Below are 26,987 nucleotides of genomic sequence, written 5' to 3' on the forward strand. Positions count from 1 at the left end.
TCCGACAGACAGTACAACGGTATTGGGACAAACAATTAACCCTGTTTTTCATTAACAGCCTCTAGTTCTACACAATTCAAAAATGGCACAAACAATTGTTCAAATGACACTTGCACTTTTCCTCTGACTACAGACTACTACTGCTACGTCGTGCCTGTGTGTGTTGTCCCCGACATTTCTGCCCGAGACTGTTTTGCTGTCAAAGCAAAATGACTGTTCTGATCACTGTTCTCTTATTTCATGTGAACCGTTGTGAACTTGAGGTCCAGTTGTTTCAAGTTGTTACTTGTTATATTTAGCAGTGTAGCTCAACCTGAACTTGACTTTTTGTTTGACTGTTCATTTCATCTTTGTCTTTCGAAAGGGATGTGAAAGTAGCACTTCCTCGGTGAAGATAATGATGTGAAAATCAGGGTGTTTCCAAATGTGGTGTAAATAACTCTGTTTGTCTACGGGGTTACAGTTCACACTAAGACATGCAGACAGACATTTATGTCCACCACAAGGGTAAGGCGGGGGAAATATTTATCATCTGAAATCATGTTTCAGTTTACACTGCAGAGCTTACGCTAGAAGAGCTGTTTAACTTGAAAAAGTCAGGCTGGGATGTAAATGAATGAGGGGACATTTCCCGCAAGTAGTTTCATTTTCCCTCTGAGAGGAGTAATATTTTTGCTAAAGGAATAGTGAACTCAGAAAAACGAACGTATACACTGCTCTGAACTATGGTATTGGATCATGCTTATTCATGTCTTTTTGTCTGCTCCTCTCTCGTAGATGATTGCTGTGCTTATGTTGCTGATGGTTGGGCTGGTTTCCAGCGACATTAACTGCCCTGATGGACACCAATGTACAGATGAAAGTACTTGCTGCAAAACTTCATCTGGATATGAATGTTGCCCTTACCCTTCTGTGAGTTGAAAGTTTAGTAAGTGGAAAGTAACACAAGAAATGATTGTTTGTCATAAAATAAAAGATGTCAGACTGAATCAAAAGCTGAAATTTCTTATACATATCCATCACAGGTTACAGGAACAAGCTCATTTTTGAGCTTATTTGAAGTGGACTTCTATTGAATACCAGTGACTTTTTTGAGAGTTAATCAGAAAAAAACTAGCAGAAGGGAAGTTTAAGCAGTGTGTGCATACAAAACACTTGAATGCAAGACAAGTATCAACTAAAATCAGTGTATATATATTTTCTTTTTAAAACCAAATCTCCATGTTCTCGATGTGTAACGACCGTGCATATGTGTGTAACTGTGTCCCAGGCTGTTTGCTGTGACGATCAAACTCACTGTTGCCCAAACGGTTACACCTGTGACACACAATCCGGCCAGTGTAAGAAACAGGGACTGCCATTGGTTGCCATTCCTCTGCTGAAGCGGGTGCCTGCAAAGAAGCCTCAGAGTCCTATGTCCTCCGCTCCTGTGTCTGAGAGTGTCAATGTTTCAGTGGTTCATTGTGACAATCAAGCTGCTTGTCCTGATGGTACAACATGCTGTAAGGCTCCTTCTGGGATATGGTACTGCTGCCCACTCCCCATGGTGAGTGTATCTGTGCATTTACTACGACAGGACATAAAGAGAACAGAATCTCATGAAGACTTCATTTTGGACCCTTTATAATAAGAACTGTGGTATCATAAACGATTACAAATATTTCTGACACTTTCTTCACCATTTCTGACACCTGCAAGGCAGCCAAATATTACACGTATCTTTCATAAACATGTGTTACAGTTATTTGGGATAATGTGTAAGTGACTCTTAAAAAGTACTGTTACATAACCTCCATAAAGTTTTTGAGTGTTAAGAAAGGGGGAAACAATAAACAGGAACAAACAAATAGGACAATCAATTCCATTCTGCTCATCCCATAGGCTCAGTGCTGTAGCGACGGAACCCACTGCTGTCCCCACGGTTACCATTGTGACCCCACATTAACACGCTGTCAGCCAGGAGGTCTCAGTCTGCCCGCTTCCCCACATCTGCCTTCCCCAAGGGTCAAGACCACTAAGGTAACTACTCAGGAAAGAGCTGAGTTCTGATGCCATGTCCAACGCAACACTTAGCACAAAATACTCGCGAAAGTCTGCAGCTTTTTTCCCCCCTCTTTCATGCCCTATAGAGTTAGCTAACATGATTCTTACCGCTTCTCAAGGAATTTGAATATTGGCATAGCGCAGGCAATCATGTATTTTGTCAAGAAAGAGCGAGAGAGATGAGAGACAGAGAATGAGAGGGTGAGTGATTTTTTATTTTTTTTTTTAATGTTGCTTTAGGATCGGTGCTGTCTGACTGAGACAGGTTGCTGCCCCTCGGGGTTCCACTGCGATGAGGCTGGCGGATCCTGCGTGAGCGATACACACGAGGGCATCCCCATGACTCCCCTGGTTCAGGCCACAGACGGCAAGGCCGCGAGCGGCGTTATTCGCTGTGATGGAAGCTTCTTTTGTCCGGCTAAATATTCATGCTGTCAGACACCATCCGGCAAGTGGGGATGCTGCCCATACCAACTGGTAAGTCCACAGATTCTTGTCCGACTTTACGATGCAGCTTTCAGTTCTTTCCAGTGTTCTGTTCGTGGTTACAGTGTGATCACTACCTGAATCAGAATCAGATGTGAGAGGTCAAAGTAAGTTTGTTTTTTTTTTTTGCTGAATTTGTGCTGTTTGTGTCTTTGCCAGGGTCAGTGCTGTAAGGATGGTAAACATTGCTGTGAATATGGATACACTTGCGGTGACCAATCCGATCAGTGCTTGAAAGGCTACTTTCGTATTCCTGCTGGCCAGAGGAAGAAAGCCCAGTTCCTCTAAATCCAAACTGCAGGCAACTCCATCCAGTTTGACATCATTTACAAGCAATGAGCCCTAAATCACATTTGTATCAATCATGGAAAGTCATTTGTCTGACTAACAACACTTCATTTTATCACAAGTTTGGTTAAACATCAACGCTTTGCTTATTACAGCACATTTGTAGGTTATGCAAAGTTTGCATCCCAGATAACCACCCTACTGCCTCTGACACAGCATCCTACATGTCAACACAAATGGATTCACAAACGTTGTGACGTAGCTTCATAGCCCTGCATGTTATAAAAACATCACAATTTTTTTAAGCGGTATCATAATAGAGTGAATACCTGTTTAGACAGAGTGAATGTCTATCTTCATTATAACATTCTTCTGATAACATTCATAAATGTTGTGAAGTAGCTTCATAACCCCGGATGTTATAAAAATGTTAACAGTTTTATAAAAGTGGTATCAAAATACAGTGAATGCCTGTTTAGTCAATGTGTGTCTTCATTGTTTTGTAAGAACTTCATGGAAATAGACACAGGGGTAAGGAAATGTATTTTTAGAAAACAGTACTGTGACTATGAATCACTATGACTCTGTTTACTTTCCCTTTTTGCATTTGTCTCACCCACATATGGAATGGTACTGAAAGTACATTTGCCTTGAAAGAACCGTACTATGATTAGGTGCGCTAAGAACTGTACTATAATTAGGTGTGCTAGATGATGACAGACAGCTTTGGTTACATTCTTACCATAAGGCCGAAAATCTAATCAGAATCAAGAAGTACATCAATGCACTACTCCAAGGCAACCAGGAGAGAACATACAGACATTAGCAAAGGGTAAGAGAGTCAATGGAAAACACAGGTTCTCTTACTTAGGTACCTCTGAAACCAAACAGAACAGCCAGGTTCAAGATATTGTACTGCAGTGTTATGATAAGCAGACTTTTCTGATAGGATGGCAATAGAGAAAACATTTGCACCATTTCAGGTTTTTTTACAAGAGCATGTCAGAACTTGATTGAGACCATTCTAGAATACATAACTGGCCTGTTCATTTAGTTAATTAATTATTTCATAATTTCAGACATTTACTCAAAATTACTGAGAGGACAAAACAGAGCAAGAGAAGCCCCAAGTTTAATTTCTGTTCATTAATGGAAGTTGTGTTGAGAGTTACAATGTGCAACAAAATATAAAAGAGATCATTTCAGTGCATTGTCACTGACCAGTTCCCTGAGTTTTTACAGGAGATAACAATAGCATTCAAAAATATTGCATCAATATCAGTCATAAAAATTTCAATTAAAATTTTTTTCTTTAAAACTTCAGTCTTTAGAGCAACTGGGCCAGAGATGCATAGCTTGAGAAACAAACTGGGAGTTTGACATACCATGGTACATCATAAAGTTCAACAAATAAATTTAAAATATGAATATATAAATTTAATTTTGTGGGATAATTTCAGTGCATTCTCATTGTGACAACGGCAATACACTGAAATGATCCCTTTTATATTTTGTTGCCAATAACACAACAGGCTAAAATTGAACTTCTTTTATCGGAAATTCTTTACCATCGATTAAAGTTCAATTTCTTATGTCAGAAATGTGGATTTAAACTGGATGCTCGGTAGCCACAATCAGTTCATTAAAATCATGAAAACTTGCCTTGAAAACTTTCCTTTTCAATCACAAAAGTCAACGTGTAGTCTTATGCTATTCTGCCACCTGCTGGTTATTTTTTTATTTTTTCTCTGAGTTGCTCACCTCAGATGACTGTCTGGGAGTCTCTCGCCTTAAAGGGGAAGTTCAACCTTGTTGAATTATTGTGCCATTATCGCTTTGTTTCGATATTCAGAAATATTTATGGGCATTTTGATGTTAAACAGAAAACTACTTAACTAAACACATAAACAGATAAACGAAGAAAGTAAATAAGTGAGTAAATAAATAAAGATAATTAAGTACATAAATCAACACAAAATCCCACTAAATCGTCATAAAATCATCTGAGATATGAGCCCTTGTGGTCATCGGTGCAAATTTGTCTTTTAAACAAGTGCTAATTCATAACAAAAAATTCATACCAAATTAAAAAAAAAAAAGAAAGAAAAGAAAATATCAATATGGAGCTACGGAGTAATTTCTAAATTACTTTAATATCATATATTTACAATACTTTGTAACTTTTTTAAATTACATGATTTACAGGTTTCTGTACACAGTTTGTAGATTTACAACATTTCTCAAAACACTCTCTTACTAATCATTAATTAAAGAGTTTATGCAGTGGATTTCAGTTAAATATACCTAGAAATGTTGTAACAGTACTAGCTTTGTTTCCAACACATGTTCATATTTACATTATTTATATAGAGTTGATGCATCCCTCAGCACTACATAAACTGAGATACTGTCATGAGAAAGAAAATCACATGGCTCTCTGGACTATGCATGTGCCTTTAACACAGCAGACCACGCATTATTCTAGGTAGTATAGCAGCTATCACCTGGAAAGTGTTAAGAGCACTGTAAAACAGGTCTATGCATGTGTTTGTGTCTGGGAGTATATAGCTATGATTAAGCTAAAGTGACACGCTGGCCTGGTTTGAATAGTGCCGCGTTCTGCTGCTTTCCCTCTCTCGAGGCACCGAAGGACTCGAAACTACAAAATAAACGAAAACAGACAAACACATGAAAGGTCAACAAGTAGAAATACCTCCCCTCCAACCAAGTTTCATCTCTGTTAGCGCATACACACACACACACGCACACACACACGGGCGCACACACACACACACACGCGCGCACATGCGCACACACACACACACACACACGTGCACACACACACGCACACTGAGAAGGAGAAAGGACACTGAACGCAGCACTCACAGCTCGGTGTATCTCCTCCAGTCCTGTTTGCTGACTGAGGCTCTAGTGTTGGCCAGTGCTGAGGTAAGGTGAGACTGACAGATCACAAAGGCTGATTTACTGGGGCCAGTTTGCACAAAAGATGAGTCCTCCTAGAAAAAACAGCACATACCAGTTAGATTACACCTGACTCTGAGCTATTTACTTATCAATCAGCGCTATAGGAACGGACATTAAGTTCACTACGGACTGGAGGCCTGCGGTAGTTGTTTTTAATGTTGTTGATATCCGCTCGTAGACGCTCAGTCTGCTCATGGCTCAGCTCCTGAAAGCCGTCCTGAAGGGAAGCCATTAGGGCCGGAGCGTGGCAGCAGCCCATGTCTCTGACTGACGTCCCTGTCAGTTCATGAGTGGTAGAGTTTGGACCAGACAGGCACTGGGAGTTCTGGGAACAAAAAGGCACAAGTACACTGAGAGTTCAAACTATCAAGCTGAAACACGTGTGTTTGAACAAAATTCAGTAACCAAGAGTAAGAAAAAATGCAACTCCTCATGTTTATGATTGGATATATGTGTCTGAGACCTCTATAACAGTATGTATTCTGAAAAGAGATCAAATTTACACTCAGATTTACTATGATGTATAAGCAATGTGGCTACAAACATCTACCATCTTCCCATTGATTCATAATGACTGATGTAATGTTCTATTTAACTGATGCATTTGTAACTTCAAGAAATAGTCTCATGAATAAAGCACCAGTGGTTCATTCTAAAAAGGGTCCTTGCCAGGTGTCAGCATTCTGTAGAGGATCGTACCAGTTCAGAGGGCGAGGGGTTGCCCAACTCCGACTCGTAGGAGCTACCAAAGTAAAGGCGCCAAATGTTATGTCGTGGGTCTTCAGGGGGCAGTTCAGTGGTCTCCAGCAGCATCATGGAGTGGTCCAGCCCAGCATCCCCCTCCCCTGCAGAGTCCTCAGACGCACTGCTGTGGTTGAGGAAGATCATGGAGGACAGGCTGACATCGCTGTCTGAACCAGAGCCGAGATCCTACCGGGGAAATCGGAGAAAGTTTTAAAGGTATTTCTTCTCTCAGGTTAACTATGCTGTTTCATACAATTATAACATTTGCTTATGAAACACCCTCTGTATGTCATGAGGCTGAAAAATAACTAATTCACCAGCTGCTGAGTGGTGCATCTAGTCAAAGTGCTGTCTAACAGTCCAGATGTGAATGCTGTATCTAGGATTGAAGTTTTGGTGAAACTTGGGTGCCACACTTGCCAGCTGTGACTGGGAGTCTAAAGGAACAGGTGAGGCAGTCAGGAACCCTGTTCCTCTCCTCTTTTTGCCCAACACTGACAGTCTGGTGTCTATGTAATAGTGGGTACAATAGGTGGGAACAGTGTTCTTCCCAAGAGCATTACTTCAACTGACAACAGTAGGTTATTCATAAGGTGTAAAAAAAAAAGTGACTGGCCTCACACATGTTGTAGCCATTGTAACCTCGGCTAAGGTTACTGCCATGCAAAAGGAAATCTAGAAGACCGAGGGTAATTTGGTACTCAGAGAAAAAGGGGCAAGAGATGAAATATACTGTACTCCTAGGTTTGCACTACGTACACTGTTTAAGATTAATTCATTCGTGTCCTACTTTATGGACAGGTGCTGGTGATTGGTGGAGTGTGTCTCTGTTTAGCCAATACTTTTTTGGCTCGAGGCTTACAGTCTACTTGATTGGGTCACTCACAGGCAACAGGCCAGGCCCCACACTACTGTGAATGGCCTCTAGCTGGGCATTATACAGCAGTGCCTTCAGGTCAGCTCCAGTGAAGAGCTCTGTGGAAGCAGCAATTTGCTCCAGGTCCACGTCTCCTGCCAGTGGAACAGAGTGGGTCTGTGCCCTGAGGATCTCCAGACGAGCCTCCTGTAGAACCGAAAAAAAACCCAAAACAGCAAAGACCATTTAATATGCCAGTATGTGAAATGTGTTGATGAACTATGTCAGATTTGTGAACTCCTTGTCTCCTCTCTGAGAACTCCTTAATTGAGAGTTGAATACTGAATCGCTGTGGTCAGACCTGGTCTGGAGGTGGGCAGTAGAGGCACTTGTCCAGTCGGCCAGGCCTAAGCAGGGCAGGGTCAATCAGGTCAGGACGACTGGTGGCAGCTAAGACATACACTCCTGGACATTAAGGAACAGAATCAAAGACAGAGCTCGAATGCCAATACATTTCAGCTACTCCCTGTGACACCAGGTCAGTTTGAGTGAGTAACAGAAAGTATAAGTTGTGTGATAAGACTTCAGCTCTTTAAATATCTAGAAAAAGTTTCACACCTACTCCCGTTTTAACATAAAATGACTGAATTCGCAAACACCACAAGAGGTCCAAACAGGTGTGTGAACTTTAACTCTCACGTACCTTGCAGGCCCTCCACTCCGTCCAGCTGTGTGAGCAGTTGATTGACCACACGGTCTGTGACCCCTGTGCTGTCGTGACCCCTGCGAGGTGCCAGGGAGTCAAACTCATCAAAGAATAGGATACAAGGCTTGGCAGCCTGAGCCCTGAAACAGAGAGAGAGAGAGAGAGAGAGAGAGAGAGAGAGAGAGAGAGAGAGAGAGAGAGTGTTAGATCCCTTTTCACTCAGCCACTCTCAACAGCTTTTATTATTGCACAGTAAGGTATTTGAGCTGAACTCTGGACTGACCTCTGAAACACATCTCTGACAGCCATCTCACTTGCACCAATGTACTTGCTAAGAAGTTCAGGACCCTGAAAGTAAAGAACACTAAATCAGCAATGCATAGAAATGGAAATTACCACTGTGATCCTCATGAATGTTAAACCAGTGACTACACAGCTAAATTCTCTACCCAAAATGTAGATAAACTTAATATTGTAGGAGTAAAACATGCTGATCCAGTCAAATAAGTCATTTTGCCTCTGCCCTGGAATCCGATGAGATTTGTTTCTAATGTCTTCTGGTTTTCAGTTCTCCTGTTGCTGGATGCTGCACATTGCAATGACACTGACTGAAACGTATGGCCATTCTGAGGCCCGCATACACACACACACACACACACACACACACACACACCTTGACACTGATGAAGTTCATGCCACTCTCCTTCGCCACAGCTCCAGCCAACAGAGTTTTACCAGTGCCGGGAGCGCCGTACAGCAGCACCCCAGAGCGCTGACGGATGGGTAGACTGGAAAACAGCGCCGGGTACTGGAACAAGATATGACACTTAGAGAGCTCAGAGCGGAAGACACGTGGAAGGACTTCGGGAAGGTCAACGTCAACTGCCTTTACCTTGGCCGGTAGCAGGACGGTGTCCATCAGCAACTGACGCGCGTGGTGAAGCCCGCCCACCCGCTCCATCCCCGATTCGCTGGGCACCTGCAGCTTGGCACTCCAGAGAGAGGGTGGAGTGAAGCCCTTCAGTGCATGCAAGAAGTCCCTCTGGGTCAAACACAGGCCTAACGGAAAAAGACAGAGTAGCTACATGAAACTGAGAGGAGGATCAATCTAAATGATCTGTAGTTACTGTCGTGTCGGATACCAACTGACCTGAGGAGTTGCTGATTCTGCTGTGCGCTGCATTGGCATGAATAGCCCTGTCCAGCAGCAAGGTGAGGTCTCTGGGAAGATAACCCTCTGTTTCCTTTGAAATGCCCTCTAGGTTGAGTGTGAGGAGACACTCCTCCAATACGGCACTCTTTTTGCAAATTAAGGCCTTGAGAATGTCCACTCTTTGTGCCTTAATAAACACACAAAAAAGCACAGAAACTTCAAATTCTGAATTTACGTTTGTATGACCAAAAACAGTTTTGAAAAAACTTTTGGGCCAGACTCTTCAGCTCTCTATTCAAATGATAAAGTGTAATGTCGACATAGTCAGCATAAATGTTCTGAAGCAGTGGTAATGGAAAAATGTCTTCTTGGGGAGCGCTCATGGGAAATGTAGTGTATTACTCTCACCTGATCTGGTACCTGGATCTTGGTAAAGGTCTGGAAGAAGTGTGAGCCCTGCACTTGTGTCAGGGAGGGGTGTAAAGAATGCTCGCTGTGAGCAGTGACTACCAAAGCAATCTGACTGGTATGCGTTACAGCCTCATCCACCAGGTCTCTCAGGCCTGAAAAATACACATGAAAAGACACACGTGAATACTGTCAGAGAATTCGATGTCATATAGAGAGATTTAAAAGAGTTTATTTTCTTTTAGCTTCTGAGGTCATACTCTGAGCCAGGTGTTGACGCAGTATTGCCTCAGGGCCTTGTTCATGCTCAGGTGAGGTGGCTGCCCCCGTCACATGATCCAGGTCGTCCAGCAGAATCACAGACGGCTGTCTCCACACTGCCTGCTCAAAAACCTCCTCCCACCTCTGCCTCACAGTGTCTGCACGTTTACCTAAGAGATTTCATGTCATATGAAAATCAAACACTTGAACACAGAAGACATCTAACATCTTTTTAAAAAAAACAAAACAAAAAAAACCCCCACTTTTTCCACCCAGACAACAGAAAAAGAAGTCACTCCACATTCTGTAACTACCTTTGAGAGTCTTACAGTCCATCACTTCCACATGCGCATCCAGCTGATCTATAGCCTTCCTACACAGAGCTTTGGCAAGAGCTGTCTTTCCAATGCCCTAGGTAGCAAATCAAGACACTGATAAGCGTTTCAGACACGTTGTTCAAAGTATACAGTGATGTCAGTAAATTCTGAAATTACTGCTTTCTTACTGACACCTTCTTACTCACTGGAAAGCAAATCATGCAGACTTTATTGTGACTGAATTATTATACTTTCGAATATAGTCTCAGAGAACCGGTTTGCTCAATTGTACAGGTTCCGCAAAAGGATGTAACAGGATATGGGTTCAACCTGGCTCTATCGTTATGTGTACCGTATGTAGAATCAGAGACCGCAGTTACCTTGGCTCCTGTGATGAGCAGAGCTCCGCTTTTGAGCCCTCGCCCGACGGACACCAGCTCCCTGGAGAGGGGACTTCCCATCAGGCTGTGAGAGATGTGGTCGAATGCAGACATACTGATGTCCTTCACCCCACTGGGCCAGCAGGCAGGACAAGGAACCAGCCAAGGACAAACACAGTTTATGAGGATTATCTGAATATATCTACACCACATACTGTGCTAAAAATACATGTTTGATTTTGTGTAAAGTGGCTGTAAGGTCTGGGGTTTTATATAGGACCATATGAACGTGTGGTATGGCTTACCCCAGAGAGCACAGAGAAGGGAAGTCTTTTTCATTCACAGCATTTGTAGAGCTTGTGGAGGGAAAAGTCACTACTTCCCTCACAACCTAGATAAAAAAAAAAACAAAAAAGATTTGTTCCAGTTACATATTAGGCATGTTTCAAAGAAAATCATTTTAATGAAGAAAAACATCAAGAGACATGCCTTTAATTGGTTAATTGGAGTGAAGAATACCTATTCACAGGGAGCCTGTATGTTACCTGTATGTTTGTTTTCTGTAATAATCCAGCAGTTAAAAGAAAAATCTCATCTGGCATCTTTGGTTCACGTTCAGGTTTAAGCACAGTCAGAAGGAACTCTGACTTTCCTGAGAGCAGAGAAATGCTGTTAACAATAAGTAACAACCATGGCTGCCACACAATTACAACGGTAATTGTAATTGTAATTATAGATGGAGATAGCAAAGACTCTTTGGTACCCTCACTGTGGGGTAAGAGGATGATGCTGGAGCGTCCCGTCAGACATGCCAGGGGTTCATGGCTCTGAGCATGCAGCCAACCCAGAAACGCAGTTTGAACATCTTCCACTCTCTCATTGTCAGCCTGTAGGAACATAGAGGACTAACAGTCAACATTTGACAGTTTAGTTTGACGCACGGCCCAAGGCCTCCATTTGACTGGTGTCCTGAGATAATTTCCCAGCACAGAGGGGGCAAATTCACTCACCATTTGCTGTAATGGCTGAAGCATGACAGCCTGTGCTACCTGGGGAATTGATTTTAAGGGTTGAATCCTCACAGCAGAGTGCAGGTCAATCTGTAACCTGGACCTCAACGTTTCTGGGATCTGATAAGTATCAAACAAGGTTGAATATTTCAAAGGACTAAAACAAATACAGGTACAGTGTACGTATGTCAGGTTTAGACTGACGAAACTGAATTTTATGACTAGATTTTAAAACGATTATGGAACAGGCTGAGAGATGGCCGGATACTCACCCAAACCTTTCCATTGTGGATCTCTCCTGCTCTGCTAGATTTCGGACCTTCGTGTAATTTTTCCACGTTGTGACATATCACCCTCACCACCACAGAGTCCTCCTCACAGTCCTCTTCCTCATTCTGCATCTGAGAGGCACTTTTATTCTTCTTCTTCTTCTTCTTAGCTTCCATAGCCTGTTTGGCTCGTTCTCTCATCTCCTTTGGGGAGTGTATTCTCGAAAGCCGACCATACGTTAAGGCAGGCTGTCCACCAAATAACCTGTCCTGTTCTTCATGAACCCAAGGCTGCAGGTGCACATCTCCATGACCGGAACATAAGACACCGGTGGGTGGAGATTTACATACTCTAAGAATACAGTCTCGCAGCAGGGCAGGAATAACGGGAACAGAGGGAATGTCCTTCACTGGGTCAAATCTCCCTCTGAACATATACCGCACGAGGCTCTTCAGATCTGCTATTCCTCCCCACTGACCACCTTGGTGGCTGTGGTTCAATGCAAACTGATCAGCAGGGGACTCGTTATGAGAGCGACTCTCCGCGGAAGAGGTAGGGGAAGCTGGTATGTCAAAGTTCTGGTGCTCTTGCTGTCGCTGATTCTGGGTTGGGTCCGTTAAGGGTGTTGAAGGCACATAGGAAAGCCCCTCACTACCTGATCGCTGTTTAGGGGAGACAATAAGCTCTGTGAACTGCTCCAGTCGACCATATGAGACAGATGGAGAAAGAGCAGCTACAGGGAGGAAGGAGATATAGTGGTCAGCGCATATATCCATTCGTAGTACACTCAAACCAGATTCATCTCTGAAAGATGCCATGCTAACCTATTCTAATAAAGATGACTGTGTGTTGATCCACCCACACTGGGAATACCCCATCACTGAAGACCACTCGGATCTGGTCCAGGAGCTGTTGCTCCAAAGTTAAAGCGTGAAGCTCCTAAAAACATATTATTTGAAAATATTAAAGCTTTGAAAAGTGACACAGAACAACTATTTTGCCCAGCCACATCATAGAGGGGCAAGCATAATTTCTGAATTCAGCATCATTCAAGAATGACTTTTAAAGTACTCATATTACAGTACTGCTTTGATTGAAACCAAGCTCTTCTTATGTTGGGGTTACAAGAGGACACAAGACACAGGTCCTTACCAGAATCTCCCAGTCGTCAGAGGACAGAGGCTCCACGAACACCTGCTGCACAGACTGTACCTGCTGACATGGCCGCAGGAAGCCCTGAAACGTGATGCATAGCCATTACCTAACTTCACTGATGTGGTCAAACTGTAATTTTATAAATAGAATTTCTACACATCTGTTGCTGCTGCCGACCTGTTCCCCGTCTTTTAGTCCAAGCTTCTCTCCAAGTTGTCTGCTTAGTTCTACCTTATCCTCTTGAGCTGCTGAATGTCTGCATGTTATCCAGCTGAGGAAAACAGGGGCACTGATCCCCCAGGAGAGCTCCAAAACGTGATTCTAGTTTCGCAAAAAAGCATAATTTTTCATTTAGCAGCGGCTGATTTTCCCTAGTTCATACAACGACAGCGTAGAGTACCTGTACACATTAACAAGTAGATAGTGTGTTATTCTGAGAAAGTGACAGTTATTACTGGATTAGACTTGTGACCAAAAGGTATAATGATGTTGATCAGCGCCTCAATATTTTCAGCTATTTTAAAAATAAACCTTCCACATTTATTTAACACTGCAAATAAGAGAACGCTAACTGGCTAGTTGCTGGTATTTATTTACCTCTTGAAGAGAAAGCTGGGTTACTAAGTTTGAAGAGAGATGAAGAAAGCAGTTTTTGGCGTTATTAAACACCAGTGTGACTGGCTGAATTCCATGAGTGCCCAACATTGCCTTTACCCAAAGATAGTAGTGGGTGTTGTATCAAGCTCTCATTTATTGTACTTTGGCTACGAGGTAGTTGACTGCTGTGGCAAATACAGCATGACATTTCGAAGTCGGGATCAGGCAAAAGCAGCCGATCACGATACAATCAATCCATCGTGGCTTGTTAATAAAAGTAGTTTTGGCTGAGGATTCCTGTCAAAGTGTTTGGTTACGAACTAAACATTAGCTCACTAACAATGCAGCTAAGGTTACTAAGTGAAGTATATTTTACGTAAACCAGAGGTGTCTTTCCCTGTGTTGTTATCGATTAGTGTCACTTGATTACTTTGGACTGAGGATACATTTCCTGTTACTGGCGGTTGTTGTTTTGATCAATGAATATGGCTTCCTCTGAGGAGTGTTCAGTGTGGAAGACGCCGAAAGTGTACAAACATCATGAGCAACAGAGCGTCTGTTATACACGACCAAAGTATAGAGAAGGGAGAAGACTCAGAGCCGTCAAGGTCAGCCACTCACTGTTCTCATACTACAATTATTTTGTAACCAGGTCACTACTTAAGACTATCTTAGCTGATTCCCATGGCTAGCATAGGCTTGTTGTGCATGTTTCATGCCGCATGCTATATGCGACACAGAAAGGGACACGAAGAATGGATGTAAAGTTTACACATTTGTGTTGTCACTATTTTTTTTTTCTTTAAGGTGTACACCATCAATTTGGAGTCCCGTTTTTTGTTAGTGCAAGGAGTGCCGGCAATCGGTGTAATGACAGAGCTGATTCAACTCTTCGCTCTGTATGGGGTAATTGAGGAATATCGAGTACTTGACGAGTATCCTGCAGAACAATTTACTGAAGTTTACCTCATTAAATTCCAAAAGCTGACAAGTGCAAGGTGAGAAAAGGCCTCATACCCAGTGTGGTGCATCAAATATGTATGAAGCGTTGCTACATTTTGTTATTAGGACTGACATTTTACATGACCTACATGTTCTTCACGTAACCTACTCTTAGGGCAGCCAAACGTAACACTGACGAGAAGAGCTTCTATGGGGGGCTGCTGCACGTATGTTATGCTCCTGAATATGAGACTGTGGAAGACACAAGACAGAAGCTACAGGATAGGAGGAGATATGTGAACAGAGTCTGTCAAAATAAAGGTACACAGACAAACTGTTTGTTCATTCATAACACCCGCAATTTATTTAGAGCACACATTGTCTTAGAACATTCCAAGACCATTCATGAAGCACTTAAAGTAACTTTAGAACTTGTGATAAAGGTTAAAGCTGATTTACACATTTCTCAAAGTAAATGACTGATTCTTTTTTCCCTCCACAGTAAAACAGATTGATCTCACGAATGAGAAGAGTATAACACCTTCCTGTAGCAACACGCTAAGAGCACCAATTCCTCAAAATGAAGAAGAGGAGTATGGCTATGAACATAATGGACAGAATTCAAACACCAGCTGTTACTCAGGTGTCCCGCTATTGCCGTTACCTCCACAGGAGGGCCATCCTCCAAGTAAGGGTGCATTACGAGACAGAATTTTTCCTGCAGAGGATAAGATGGGGTCTCTACACCAGTTCACTGACACCAGAGAACAACCCACAGTCTGTCTAAAACAGGACTCCTTCAGTCATGGAAACAGACCGGCGAGTGGGAAGACTTTCAATCCAACACCTTCAGTCAGATTTATGCCGAGACCTGCTCACTTAGAGAGCAGGAAGCGTAAGATGGAGGACAAGGAAGATACATCTTTGGATGTTACAGACAACATTGCACCTATAATTGGACCAAAATTACCAGAACCACCCAAGATTGACATGGAAGATGAGTCATTGAACATCACGGCTAATTTGATTAGGAACAAAATCACAAAGGTGAGCGGTGTGTTAATTGTTGTATCTATATGTTAAATTATGAAAACGGTGTTACTATGAATGTTTGAGTATACTGCTGAACACTAATAGCTCTCTCATTATGTATAGATTGCCACGGTTCCAGAGCTCAAACCTGCAGAGAAAAACACCACCACTCCAAAGCCTCGTAGAAGAATTTAATCAGGCCTTCCCCTCATACTGGACTCCTACAATCTACAATGTATTTGCCATGGTATTCTTGAAAAGTTGTCTAAATGGAATTCCTGTATAATTAAAGACTTTTTTTATACACTGAAGATTTTATGAGATGGTTCAGGGCTGGTTCAGTGCTCAAATGGATCCCGGAATGCATCCGCCTCAAATGCCTGTATACTCTGTAATAGAAATGACAGTGACAGATGAGGTTCGATTTCATGCCACATCCCTATAAATAATAACACTGAACACATTTAGATGGTAAAGAAAACAGTCTGTTTATTAGGTTAATATCTAATCCCAGTCTGTTTGCAATTTTAACCTTTGCATCAGGGAGACAGGTTCCAAAAGCCTCTAATAGAAGATTCTCTTCTCTCACAGCTTTTTCAAAATCTGCATATGAAAGCCTGCTGTCATGGTCATGATCCTGAAAATAGCAACAAAATACACAATAGCTAATGTTATTTAAACGTTAGAATAACATCTTCTCTCCGTTTTGAACGTTAAACCGGCTATTATTTCAACATAAGTTGATGGTGGGTGTAGCTTGTGTATTACCATTTTCTTTAGTGTTATCTCTACGAGGTCCTTGATTCCCTCGTCAGGGTCCTCTTCTGTTGGTTGCCTAATCAGACTGTTCTTCAGCATATGGAACATCTCCTCCCGTGAAATGTAACCATCCCCGTTTAGATCATACACATTGAAACAGTCTATATATAAACAGTAAAAGAAATGTATACATGAAACGACATTCTCATGGGGTTTGTGTAAACAGTACAAAAACGAACTGGATTAAGTCATTGTCTTACACTTACATTTAATTTTTTCATCAAGCGTTCCTCGTAGGAAAACCGACAGTCCTTCAATCCATTCTTTTACACTGACGTAGCTGTCATTATCCTTGTCAAATGCGCGGAAAACTACAGCCAGAAAAAGAAAAGAAAAACTGAGCAGAATATTAACAGAATAATTGGTTACTTAGAGTTTGTGTTTTATAACCTGAAAGATCAGATGACAGACCTCTGTCCATGATCATGTCATCAGTCATTCCAAAGGTATTGTGCAGTATATTTCGGAATTTCCCACGATCTAAGCCATTTCCCGCTCTTCTCTCTGTTTGCTCCCCGACCAGCCCATTGAACAGTCGAATGAGGCACATCGTTTCCGTTTTGTTAACTGCATCCAAGAGAAGGGGACTATTATTGTTTTTCTGGACATAAAACTTAAGCACCTTAATTTAATGTCAGTACAGCAAGGTACAAATCTTAGATAGCTAATTACAGCATCTAAAAATGTTATTAGTTTTAGACACTGTTCACCCAACTAAGCAGCTAACTACAGTAGCTGGCTAGTGAATTTAACCGAGCGCCAAAATGGTTTAGCATATGAAATGCCAGAGTTACCCAAGCCATCTGAAAATGTTAAACTTACGTCACTTACAATGTTTGACTTGCTTAGATATCGTTTCGGCAAGATTTTGTATTAACTTTCGATTCATTGCTGACATTTGAGACATTTTCCACAGTGAGGTGCACCAAACCACGCTGCTGTTGACACTGGATGTTGTGACTGTTGCCACAGCAACCTACATCCACGTGCTTGTAGCCCATTTAAAAGTATGTGTATTCCCTGTTATGGCTCCGTGAAATTAAAGTCGTTGAAAATATAAACACGACAACGTACTACTGCATTGAATGTTTTGTTATTAATATTAATAGTGTTCACTAAGATTTATTTCAAAGTTGACGTGGGTAACCACACTGCAGATGAAGCCCATCTGTTTGAGCTGTGCTTTAAATTTGAATTGATTCATATGAAATATGAAACTCAATTTACAAAAGTTTTAATTTAATTTCATTCCATTTCATTTTATTTTCATTGTAAGTGTACTTCGACAAAGTAGCAACATCCAATATACACTGTCTGACCAAACAAAAAAAAAGGCGCATGCCCGGCGCGCGCTCTGATATTTTATTTTGTTGGACCCCCTTTAGCTTTGATTACGGCACACATTCGCCGTGGCATTGTATTGACAACCTTATGCAACGTCACGACATTTATTTCTGTCTAGAGTTGCATTAACCACTCTTTCACAATTTGAGCTCGATGAATCTTGGCATTGTCGTCCCGGAATATGTTTGTGCCATCGGGGAAGAAAAAATCCACTGATGGGATAACCTGGTCATTCAGTACATTCAGATCCTCAGCTGACTTCATTTTACTGCCACATAATGTTGCTGAGCCTAGACCTGACCAACCGAAGCAACCCCAGATCATAACACTGCCTCCAGAGGCTCCAAATCCAAATGGTAACTTTTTTTGGGCCAGTGTATTTCATTTGGGGAAAACCTAAAGTAACTGCCAAACATTTAAGCCTGACATACATGAGGTATGCTTGATCACTGCCTTTCCTTTCTCAACCACTTGTTCAAGGATTTTAAGATGAGATCACCAGGGGGTGCACTTTCCTCAAAAAACATGACTTGATGGGCCATCTTGGGGGCAGGTTATTGGGACAGAGCTACGAAAAAGCCAATGACTAAATAATTGTTATGCCTAGCATAGGTTTATACATAGTTTTTTTTTTTTCTTTTTACTAACTTTAAATTATACTTTGAAAAGTGAGCAGGGTTCATGAAGTGGCCACAACATACCACAGTAATTTTAATGTCACAGCAAGCCAAACACCAAAATTTCAGAAAAGAAAACAGTTTTGATGTCTGATTACAGATATTTGTGATCAAAATACACAAATTTGTGATCAAAATACACAAAGGTTAAACCTCATCATCAGCTCCTCTATCTTTTATGCACACACACATGGTAACTGTTAAATAACAAATTTAATCCATTGTTGCTACTCATTTGTTTTTCGTACAGATGCAAAGGAGATTTTAAAAGAATCTTAGATAGTGCTCAGTGACATGACCTTTGTCAAGTAAAACAGTTTGCAGTTGTTTACTATAGAGGTTTTCTCTCTCTGTTTCCTCATGATCAAAGGCCAGATGAAAGGGATTTGTGTTTTGGATAGTGATAAAGAAACCAATAAAGACCCTGACAGAAGTGCAGAGCTCCATGGCATAGATGAGAGGACCTGTAGAAAGGATAAAAATATTTGCCACTCTTCATGGAGGTCACCTTTGTACAAAAAACAATAAATACATAATTACACACCTACAGTTTCGAGGAAATATGTGAGTCTCTCTAAGCTGATAGGAGATAACAGCAATAATACTAGATTGCTGTTAAAAAGTCTCAAAACTAACCAGGAGTTATGCAATAGTTGCAAAAAGCCTTTAGCCTCAACAGAAAAACCACTGTTAAAAATAATACATTCACTGCCAGATCTTGGTCATGTACCCACACTTCTAAAAGGGGTTACTGAGGCCTCTAATTATGAAACTAAATCTTGTTCAAAATCCAAGTGCAGGCTCATCCTAAATCTGCCTTTTATTTTTTAAAGTCTTAGAGAAAGATGCCAGCAATTTATTATGATCATTCTTGCACAGAAATTTTATATAGAAAGTTTTCAATCAGGTTTTAGACAACACTATAACACAGAGACTGCTCTAGTTCAAACACTGAATGACTTGCCTCTCTTCTCTGTGTACTTAATGTACTTAAGCATCAGTAGTCAGTATTGGTTGCTCTGCGCCCTGGTGACATCTTGTTCAGCACTCAGAGAGAGCATCTCCTCCTCTCTCCTTCTTTGAGTGTAACCACCATTGAGCTTCAGTAAAAGAAGACCCTCAACCAAAATTCATCTTTGTACCTCTTTATTATTTTTACAGAACAAACACCCACCATAATGTGTTTTCATGTGAAAGCAATGTGTGATACGGCCTGGAAAGTCTGTTGTACTTGTTAATGTTCTATGCATTGAATTCATGTCAGACTCTGCTCCATTTTACACATATGAACACCAAAATTCATTCTTTTACGTAAGTAACATGAACAGTCATCACACTTACAATTGTGTGTGTGCATGTGCATGTGCGTGTGTGTGTCTGTGTGTGTGTTCTATGTTGTCAGGTATATCATGTAAATTCATACGTTGTTTTCAATAATACTGTCAGATTACCTGCTGAGAGATCTAACATTGATCTCATTGAGATCTTTCACCACACTAAAAATGTTGTGTGTGTGCACACAATTGTTTGTGTGTGTGTGTGTGTGTGTGTGCACCTACGCATGCGTGTGTGTGTGTGTGTGTGTGTGTGTTTGTGTCTGTGTACACATTATATGTCAACAGTCGTCAACTTTTACATTTAACATCAAAAAAGTCAAGTGCAGCGTTCATCCCTGTGTCCCACCAACTGACTGGGTTACACATACAAAGGATACCAGTTTATACATGTAAAGGATGTGCATTCTGTACACATTCAGGTAAAGCATGGTGTACCATACCATTGTGATCTTATTTGTGAACTTGGTATCAGTTTCCGTATCAGACAGTCAAACAGGACAGGGGACTGTTTCAAGAACACTGTAAACTGGAATGACCTCCAGCTTCCTCCTCCTGTACTCTGATAAGACTGAAGTGCTATTATGTGGTCCTAAAGTTCTTAGACATAAGCTAACAGAATGTACATTGAACCTTGATGATATCTTTGTTTGTTAGGTATTGCCACTGATGCTGATCTTTCATTAGATGCTCACAGTAGAAACGTGTAAAACAGCCTTCTTTCACTTAAAGAACATGGTGTAACCGCTCTTTATGGATATTCCTATGTGTCTCTGAACAGACTTCAGCTTCGTCAAAATCCAACTGCCAAAATTCTCAAATGAACTAGAATATACATACACATTAACCCTGTACTGTCCTCCCTATGAAGGATTATATTGATTATCCTCAGAAACATAATGAAAGAGGCAGAAAGACAATTATTATATTGGATTAATAATAATAAATTTATCCTTGTCCATTTTGTTTGTGTCACAACCTGCACCGCCATTTTGGACTTTTGGTTTGACATGTCTTTGTGCTCCTGTTCTCTGTCTGTCTCCGCCCCTCACCTGTACCTGTTTGTCCAATTATTACCTTGTTAATTTCACCCAATCCTGTTTTGCCCTGATTAGTTCTCCTTCTATTTATGCCCTAGTGTTTGCCTTGTCTTGTCTATCGTTGTCTGTGTTTTAGTGCACACTGTCTTGCTGCACCTTTTTGTTAATGGCTTTTGTTATTAGTTTACACCTGTATTTGGATCTTCGTTTTAAGTAAAGTCTTCCGTTTTTTCACCCACATCATCGTGTCTTTGCACTTGGGTCCTGCACCACACCGCCGGCGTGACAGTTTGTAGTGAAATGTCTGTATGGGACACACCGTAACTGGATATGCTTGATTAAATGGTGTACACAGGATTTGGCTTTCATATTTGCCATTTAGGCAGTTATGAATTTAGCTTTCATATAAGACCAAGCCCACAATTAATATTTAACTGTCCTGTTTTATATAATTTCCAAAATATGGTCATTAACGATAGAGTGAAAACATGCTTGAATTTGTACATGTAACAGACTCAGACAACTGAAACAGAAGAGTATACTGATATAATAATAGATTATTTGTTAATAAATGATTTTCTTCCTGCATACTGTACACAAACAGACTGATTTTGATCTCATCCTGACATACAATGTCTATGGAATGATGAAATGGGAAAAAATATGATAATTTTAAATTGTTTATTTACAAATACTCAGTACACAATAGATGACAGTTTGAGTACAATAGCTAAAAACAGATTTGAGTCAAATGAATTTATGATACAGAAAGTTAGGTAGAGCTGAGAGGTTATGAGTGGAGTTAGTGGAATTTGGTTAGTTTACATCTGATTATCATCCGTAAACACGTCAAAGATTGGTTTCCTACCACTACTGCATAGAACAGACGAAAAACCCAAAGTAAAAAAAACAAACAAAAAACACTCCACCCCTACCACAATCATAATATAAAAGACTACACTCATACATTTTCATAAAACACAGTAATATCTCTATACAACGCAATCACTGTGAGTCTTGCTTTCCTTGCCAGCTTAATCCTTGGGCATCAAAGGGTCCTCTGGCACTGTGTCCTACAGTGACAAAAGCACAATGTTAAAACACTAAAAATCTTTCACTCTGTATGATTGTGTATAGCCTTAGGTCTATTTTTGCTTAGTGGCAATTTGGAACAAATGAGACTTTTGAAACACATTGTAAGCTATCCTCTAATGATGAAAGATTCTAAAAAAAACGGGAATATGAAAGGTGTTCAGTATAATTGAGTGTATTTAAGAAACATGCTTTGAGATAAAGGACAACTGTGCTAAAGCCCCTGGGAACAACCTGTGGAAGCATTCAAATCATTTCAGTCAAGCAGTCCATTCAAAACATGTTGTATGGTTGCACAGTGCTTGTTCACGAATGCTGAATTTTTTGTATCTTTGTTTAAAAAATGTTTTGCCAAAGTCCTCAATTATAATATTCACAAGTTGAGAAATGTCGTTCTCTTTCATCATTCTTGTTTGTTAGACGTTCCTTTGTGTCCTAAGATTTTTAGGTGTAAAATATTAATTTTATTGGGAATAAGAATGAAACTAATGTGTTGTCCTGAGTGCTTTCATATGAATGAAGTCTCTGCCTTGCTGTTATGTGTGGATACCTCAGCAGTGTCCATCACCGTCTGGGCTTTGAACCAGGTTTGGGAAAACACATCTAGAGATCTAGGTCTTAAACACCTGAGGCCACCTTGTACACATCTGTAGCCCGAAGGACAACAGGTCCTCTTGTTAGCGCAACATACAGCCTAGAAAGTACAGAAGTTACACATGTAAACATTGTCACAGTTGCCTGGGGACACACCAATGGTTTGTGTTTCTTAATTACAAATAGAAAATGATTTTGACGCATTCAGCTCTTTGATCTTTCTTTTTTCACCTCCAGAATGCTCATTACTGGTAACAAAAACATTTTAGAGATTGCATAGCTTACACTGGGTTAGAAATGCACTCCCATGTTTTAAATTAGTTCTGCTTTAGTCCATGTCTTGTCACCTTCCTTTTTTCCAGGTCGTTTTCAGGAAAATTCATAACTTTCTAAAGAGCAAAGTGGTAACTTACATTATGATATCCACAGCAGCCGTATCCATTCGAAGTTCTGCAGCAGGTGTTCCTATCTGGGCAGGTAGTTCCATTAGGACATCTGACGTAGCTGGAGACCAGCACTACTGACAGCAGCATCAGTATAGCAATTATCTGTGGACGAAGAGAGGGAAAAATACACAGATGCACGGACGAAAATAATATGCTGTCATTTCAAAGACACGATTAAATTTGGTGATTTTCTGCATATGACTGTCTTGCATTTCCAGAAGATGCTGCTCCTCCAACAAAGAAAATTAAACAGCCAGATGAGTTGGTTTAAACTTCACTGAAGCCTAGTTTGCCCCCCCCCCCCCCCCCCCCCCCAAAAAAAATATTCCCTCTTGTTTTAGGTCTCTGGTACAATTAAGAATATCCTTCCAAATTATACATACTTCTTGCAATGTTCTTCATTTACCTTAATCATCTTGTAATGGGCACAGTTGTCAGTTGTCTGGTCCTACAGTGTTTGATTCCACGAGCTCTGCGCGTTCTGTATCTCTCACACACACACCACTGGCCTTTTATAACACAACATTAGGATCGTCCCAGGGCAATAACAGCATTAGTGCCAGGTGCTACACGTGCACCACTTCATAAGAGAGGTTAACAGAGTGTGTGTGGGTCAAAGGGTGTAACTGTTTGTCACTTTTAATGACTGTAACTTTCTTGAGAAAGTTTTCGAGCTTGATTTTCTCTGTGTATTGAACAGTTGCCTTCATTTTTGATAACTGCTCTCAGCAACCTTCAGCTGCTCAGCATCCTTAACCTTCACAGTAGCTGAGTACCTCACAGCAAGAAGATCTTGGGTTCGAATCCTGACCATCCCAGATCCCTTCTGTGTTTGCATATTCTCTCTGTGTTTGCGTGGGTTTCCTTCCACCACAAAGACATGCATGCTAGGTTCAGAACTCCTCTTTGTGACCTTGACCAAGAACCCCCCCCCCCCCCCCCGCCCCCCCAAGAAGCACTGATGTGTGATTGCGGATAATTCTGATGGCATATTTGTGATCAAAACACGTTTGACCATTAAAATAAATCAGTAATATTGAGCTACATCTTTCTAAAACACATGTTCTGGAACTGTGGAATGATCCTGGCCAATTGGCTTCCCGTTTTAACAGTAGAAGCAGTCACACAGCATTACAGAGAACAAAACAATAAAATTCTTGACAGCTTTTCCTTTCAGTCTGTGTAATTGACAGATTGCATTTCATAATTAACTGTACTTATGAAACCATTTCACAAATGGTACTTTAATCAAACTCAGCTATGATGAGTTCTCGTTCAAATCAAAGGCTCTACTGATTATTTTATTTAATGAAATATTGTTTTATGGGGTTGATAGTGAAGTGAAGCAGGGTAATTTACAAAAGCTTGGTAAATATTTTGCTGCACGTGTCGTGTCCTTGGCACCATTGTTCTATGATATGAGGATTCCTTAATAGGATTCTTCATGACAGGTTAGCGGGGGGCAAAGGTTAAGTCTCATCATCAGCTCGACTCGATTTGATGGATGCACACGTGACTGCTATCTAATAATGTGGCAGTCTCTCTAAGATGATTGCAAATAATAGCAGTAACTTAGATAACTGTCTTAGATTGCTCTTAAAAAGTCTTAGAACTAACCAGGAGTTATGCAATGACTGACTCCCCTTCTCTCTTGTGTTTTAGCAGTAATGATGATTTATGATTTTTTAAATGCACAATGGAAAATGGAAAATGTGATACTTAAACAGAGACCATAAGTGTTTTTCTCATGCTTTAATGACTCTCAGTCTACTGAGTTTGCCACAGATTCTTTAAAACTATTTGACTGTTTTACACCAACTGGATTATCAGAAAATTTGATGCTTTCATCACATCTCCAGGACATTACTTAGAAAGCCTTTAGTCTCAACCACTGTTAAATATGATAAATTCACTGTGAGATCTTGATCTTGATCCGACTCCAGCTGTAGGCTTACACTATATCTTCCTTTGATTTTTTAAGGTCTTTGAGAAAAATGTCTCCAATCTATTATGATCATTCTTGCAGAAAGATTTTTGTTTGCAAAGTTCTCTCTGCATTTTCCACACTTTTTGTAATGAGAAGAATATTCATTTCAAGTAACAACCTTATTTTTACATCGTTAAACAGGAATTTCGCCACATAATGAGACTCGTCGTAAATGTTGTTGATTGATTTAAATTTTTGTGTGGATGTCTTTTTCATGTTAACGCAAAGTATGATACTGTCTGGCAAGCCAGTTTATCAGGTATTTGGCTCCATGTAAATTCAAATGTTGTTTTTGATAAAAAAACGTTTTTGAAAAAATTTTTTGAAAAAAAAAAATTACTGAAGATAATCATTTTATTACTCTCCAGTGTAGTGCTTGTAATAATTGTACAGTATATTCTTCTTGTAATAGGTGAGTGTAATTAATGAATGTATCCCAAAGCACAAGATTGCTTGTTGAGAGATCTTACATTGGCTGTCAACACACTGAAAATGTGTGTGTGTGTGTGTGTGTGTGTGTGTGTGCGTGTGTGTGTGTGTGCCTGATGCTTCATGGTGATCTTATTTGTAAATATATTATCAGTTGCAATATTAGTTGAACCACATGAAGTTTCTCAGTTAGGCGGGACAGAGGACTGTTCAAAGGACATCCAACTGTAAATTGGATGACCTCCAGCTTCCTCCTCCTGTACTTTGATAAGACTGAAGTGCTATTATGTGGTCCTAACAGCTTGTACACTGAACCTTGATGATATCTGTTTGTTAGGTATTACCACTGATTATGACATTTCATTAGATTCTCACATTAGAAACTTGTCCACGCCTCTATAATTTTGAGACTGGATGATTACCTTCTGTTTTCTTGATATTCCTAAGTGTCTCTAAACAGACTTCAGCTTGGTCGAAATCAAACCAGAATTCTCAGCTGAACTAGAATGTAAGTACACATTAATGCTGTGCTGCTTTCCTTACAAGGGTTATATTAATTTTCCCCAGACAAATACTGAGTGAGGCACAAGGAGATAAGGAGCTAAGTGTACAGAAAGCCATATTTAAATCAAGAAAGCCTCCTGTTTAAAAACAAATCGGACAGAAAAATGAACAAACCAGCAATACGAAAGACTTACAATTCAGGCTGCTTGACATTTGGTCCAAGATGTTTAACATGCCTTTAATCTATCTTTAAACAGTAAGCAAAAATCTGAGATAATGTTTACAATACTAAGTATCACCTATTTAAAATTCAAGACAGAAAACAGTTTAAACAATGATTTCCCTCTAATGCAGTAAGATACCGTTCAATTCACACAGTGTAGTGAAGAGGATGAATCAGTGTTTACCTAACTTGCCTGATCTATATTACCAGGGTATTTTGTGTGAGCTGAATTTGAACAGTATTCAGAAGCCTGGTGTCATTTTTAGCTGCTGTTAACTTAAGTTAGACTTCTATATGTCACTGTTATACTTGTGTGTATGTGTCCTGACCATGATGGCAATCTCAATTCCTCTTTTCAGAGATCAGTTTTACTAAGTATATGGAAAAAAAAAAACTCCTCAGGCAACAATGGGCCAGATCCCTAAGTCCAGATGCACAAAGTTAATACAGAAATTGCACTGATCCAGGTACTTCAACAAATGCTGGCTCAAGGGGATGAATACTTCAGAAAGTACAGTAATGTACTTCTGCACTGGTTTATCATTCTTACATATTTTCTGTCATCATCCAAAAACAAGTCTTTTGATGGTGATTAGATGAATTCTGCTGGGAGTGATGTCTGAATTTCCATAGGGTAACACTACAGCTTGCTAAACTATGGTCTCATATACTCTGTTATGACTATGAATAATTATGATCACCACATTCTTATTGAATAAATATCTATTTATTTATCTTTAATCTGAGTTTTTTAACAACATATCTTAGTCCACTCCCAACGTGAAATTAGGTACACTATAAGAGATTGTCGTGTAAGATTACAGTGAAGTAATGGCAGCTGTGGTCATCAGTATTGTCCTGTGTT

At 40.5% G+C, this 26,987-nt stretch overlaps 4 protein-coding genes across 4 annotated transcripts; 2 read left to right on the forward strand and 2 right to left on the reverse strand.

Annotated features, from left to right (window-relative positions):
- The first annotated feature begins 463 nt into the window (after positions 1-463).
- On the forward strand, positions 464-3,023 carry LOC115825611 (progranulin-like). The gene is made up of 6 exons (XM_030789395.1): positions 464-507; positions 778-912; positions 1,271-1,546; positions 1,882-2,019; positions 2,284-2,520; positions 2,689-3,023. The coding sequence occupies exons 1-6, from the start codon at positions 493-495 to the stop codon at positions 2,815-2,817; spliced, it is 930 nt and encodes a 309-aa protein (XP_030645255.1). The 5' UTR covers positions 464-492; the 3' UTR covers positions 2,818-3,023.
- A 2,337-nt stretch (positions 3,024-5,360) lies between these two features.
- pex1 (peroxisomal biogenesis factor 1) lies at positions 5,361-13,767 on the reverse strand. The gene is made up of 24 exons (XM_030788916.1): positions 13,660-13,767; positions 13,240-13,383; positions 13,060-13,143; positions 12,732-12,846; positions 11,910-12,640; positions 11,638-11,757; positions 11,391-11,514; positions 11,173-11,279; positions 10,933-11,018; positions 10,628-10,760; positions 10,245-10,341; positions 9,930-10,100; positions 9,670-9,824; positions 9,259-9,448; positions 9,001-9,167; positions 8,782-8,916; positions 8,392-8,456; positions 8,106-8,248; positions 7,764-7,867; positions 7,433-7,609; positions 6,502-6,732; positions 5,933-6,127; positions 5,704-5,834; positions 5,361-5,476 (listed from the first exon to the last, which is right to left on the reverse strand). Exons 1-24 carry the CDS (start codon positions 13,765-13,767, stop codon positions 5,392-5,394), a joined length of 3,798 nt encoding a protein of 1,265 aa, XP_030644776.1. The 3' UTR covers positions 5,361-5,391.
- A 377-nt stretch (positions 13,768-14,144) lies between these two features.
- Positions 14,145-15,869, forward strand: rbm48 (RNA binding motif protein 48). The gene is made up of 5 exons (XM_030788526.1): positions 14,145-14,267; positions 14,467-14,657; positions 14,777-14,922; positions 15,104-15,648; positions 15,757-15,869. The coding sequence occupies exons 1-5, from the start codon at positions 14,145-14,147 to the stop codon at positions 15,826-15,828; spliced, it is 1,077 nt and encodes a 358-aa protein (XP_030644386.1). The 3' UTR covers positions 15,829-15,869.
- A 102-nt stretch (positions 15,870-15,971) lies between these two features.
- Positions 15,972-17,359, reverse strand: clxn (calaxin). The gene is made up of 6 exons (XM_030788527.1): positions 17,284-17,359; positions 16,864-17,019; positions 16,659-16,763; positions 16,402-16,553; positions 16,166-16,270; positions 15,972-16,022 (listed from the first exon to the last, which is right to left on the reverse strand). Exons 1-6 carry the CDS (start codon positions 17,357-17,359, stop codon positions 15,972-15,974), a joined length of 645 nt encoding a protein of 214 aa, XP_030644387.1.
- Positions 17,360-26,987: the final 9,628 nt, after the last annotated feature.

Source organism: Chanos chanos, chromosome 12 (assembly GCF_902362185.1).
Source record: "Chanos chanos chromosome 12, fChaCha1.1, whole genome shotgun sequence".
In the NCBI taxonomy this organism is placed as follows: Eukaryota; Metazoa; Chordata; class Actinopteri; order Gonorynchiformes; family Chanidae; genus Chanos; species Chanos chanos.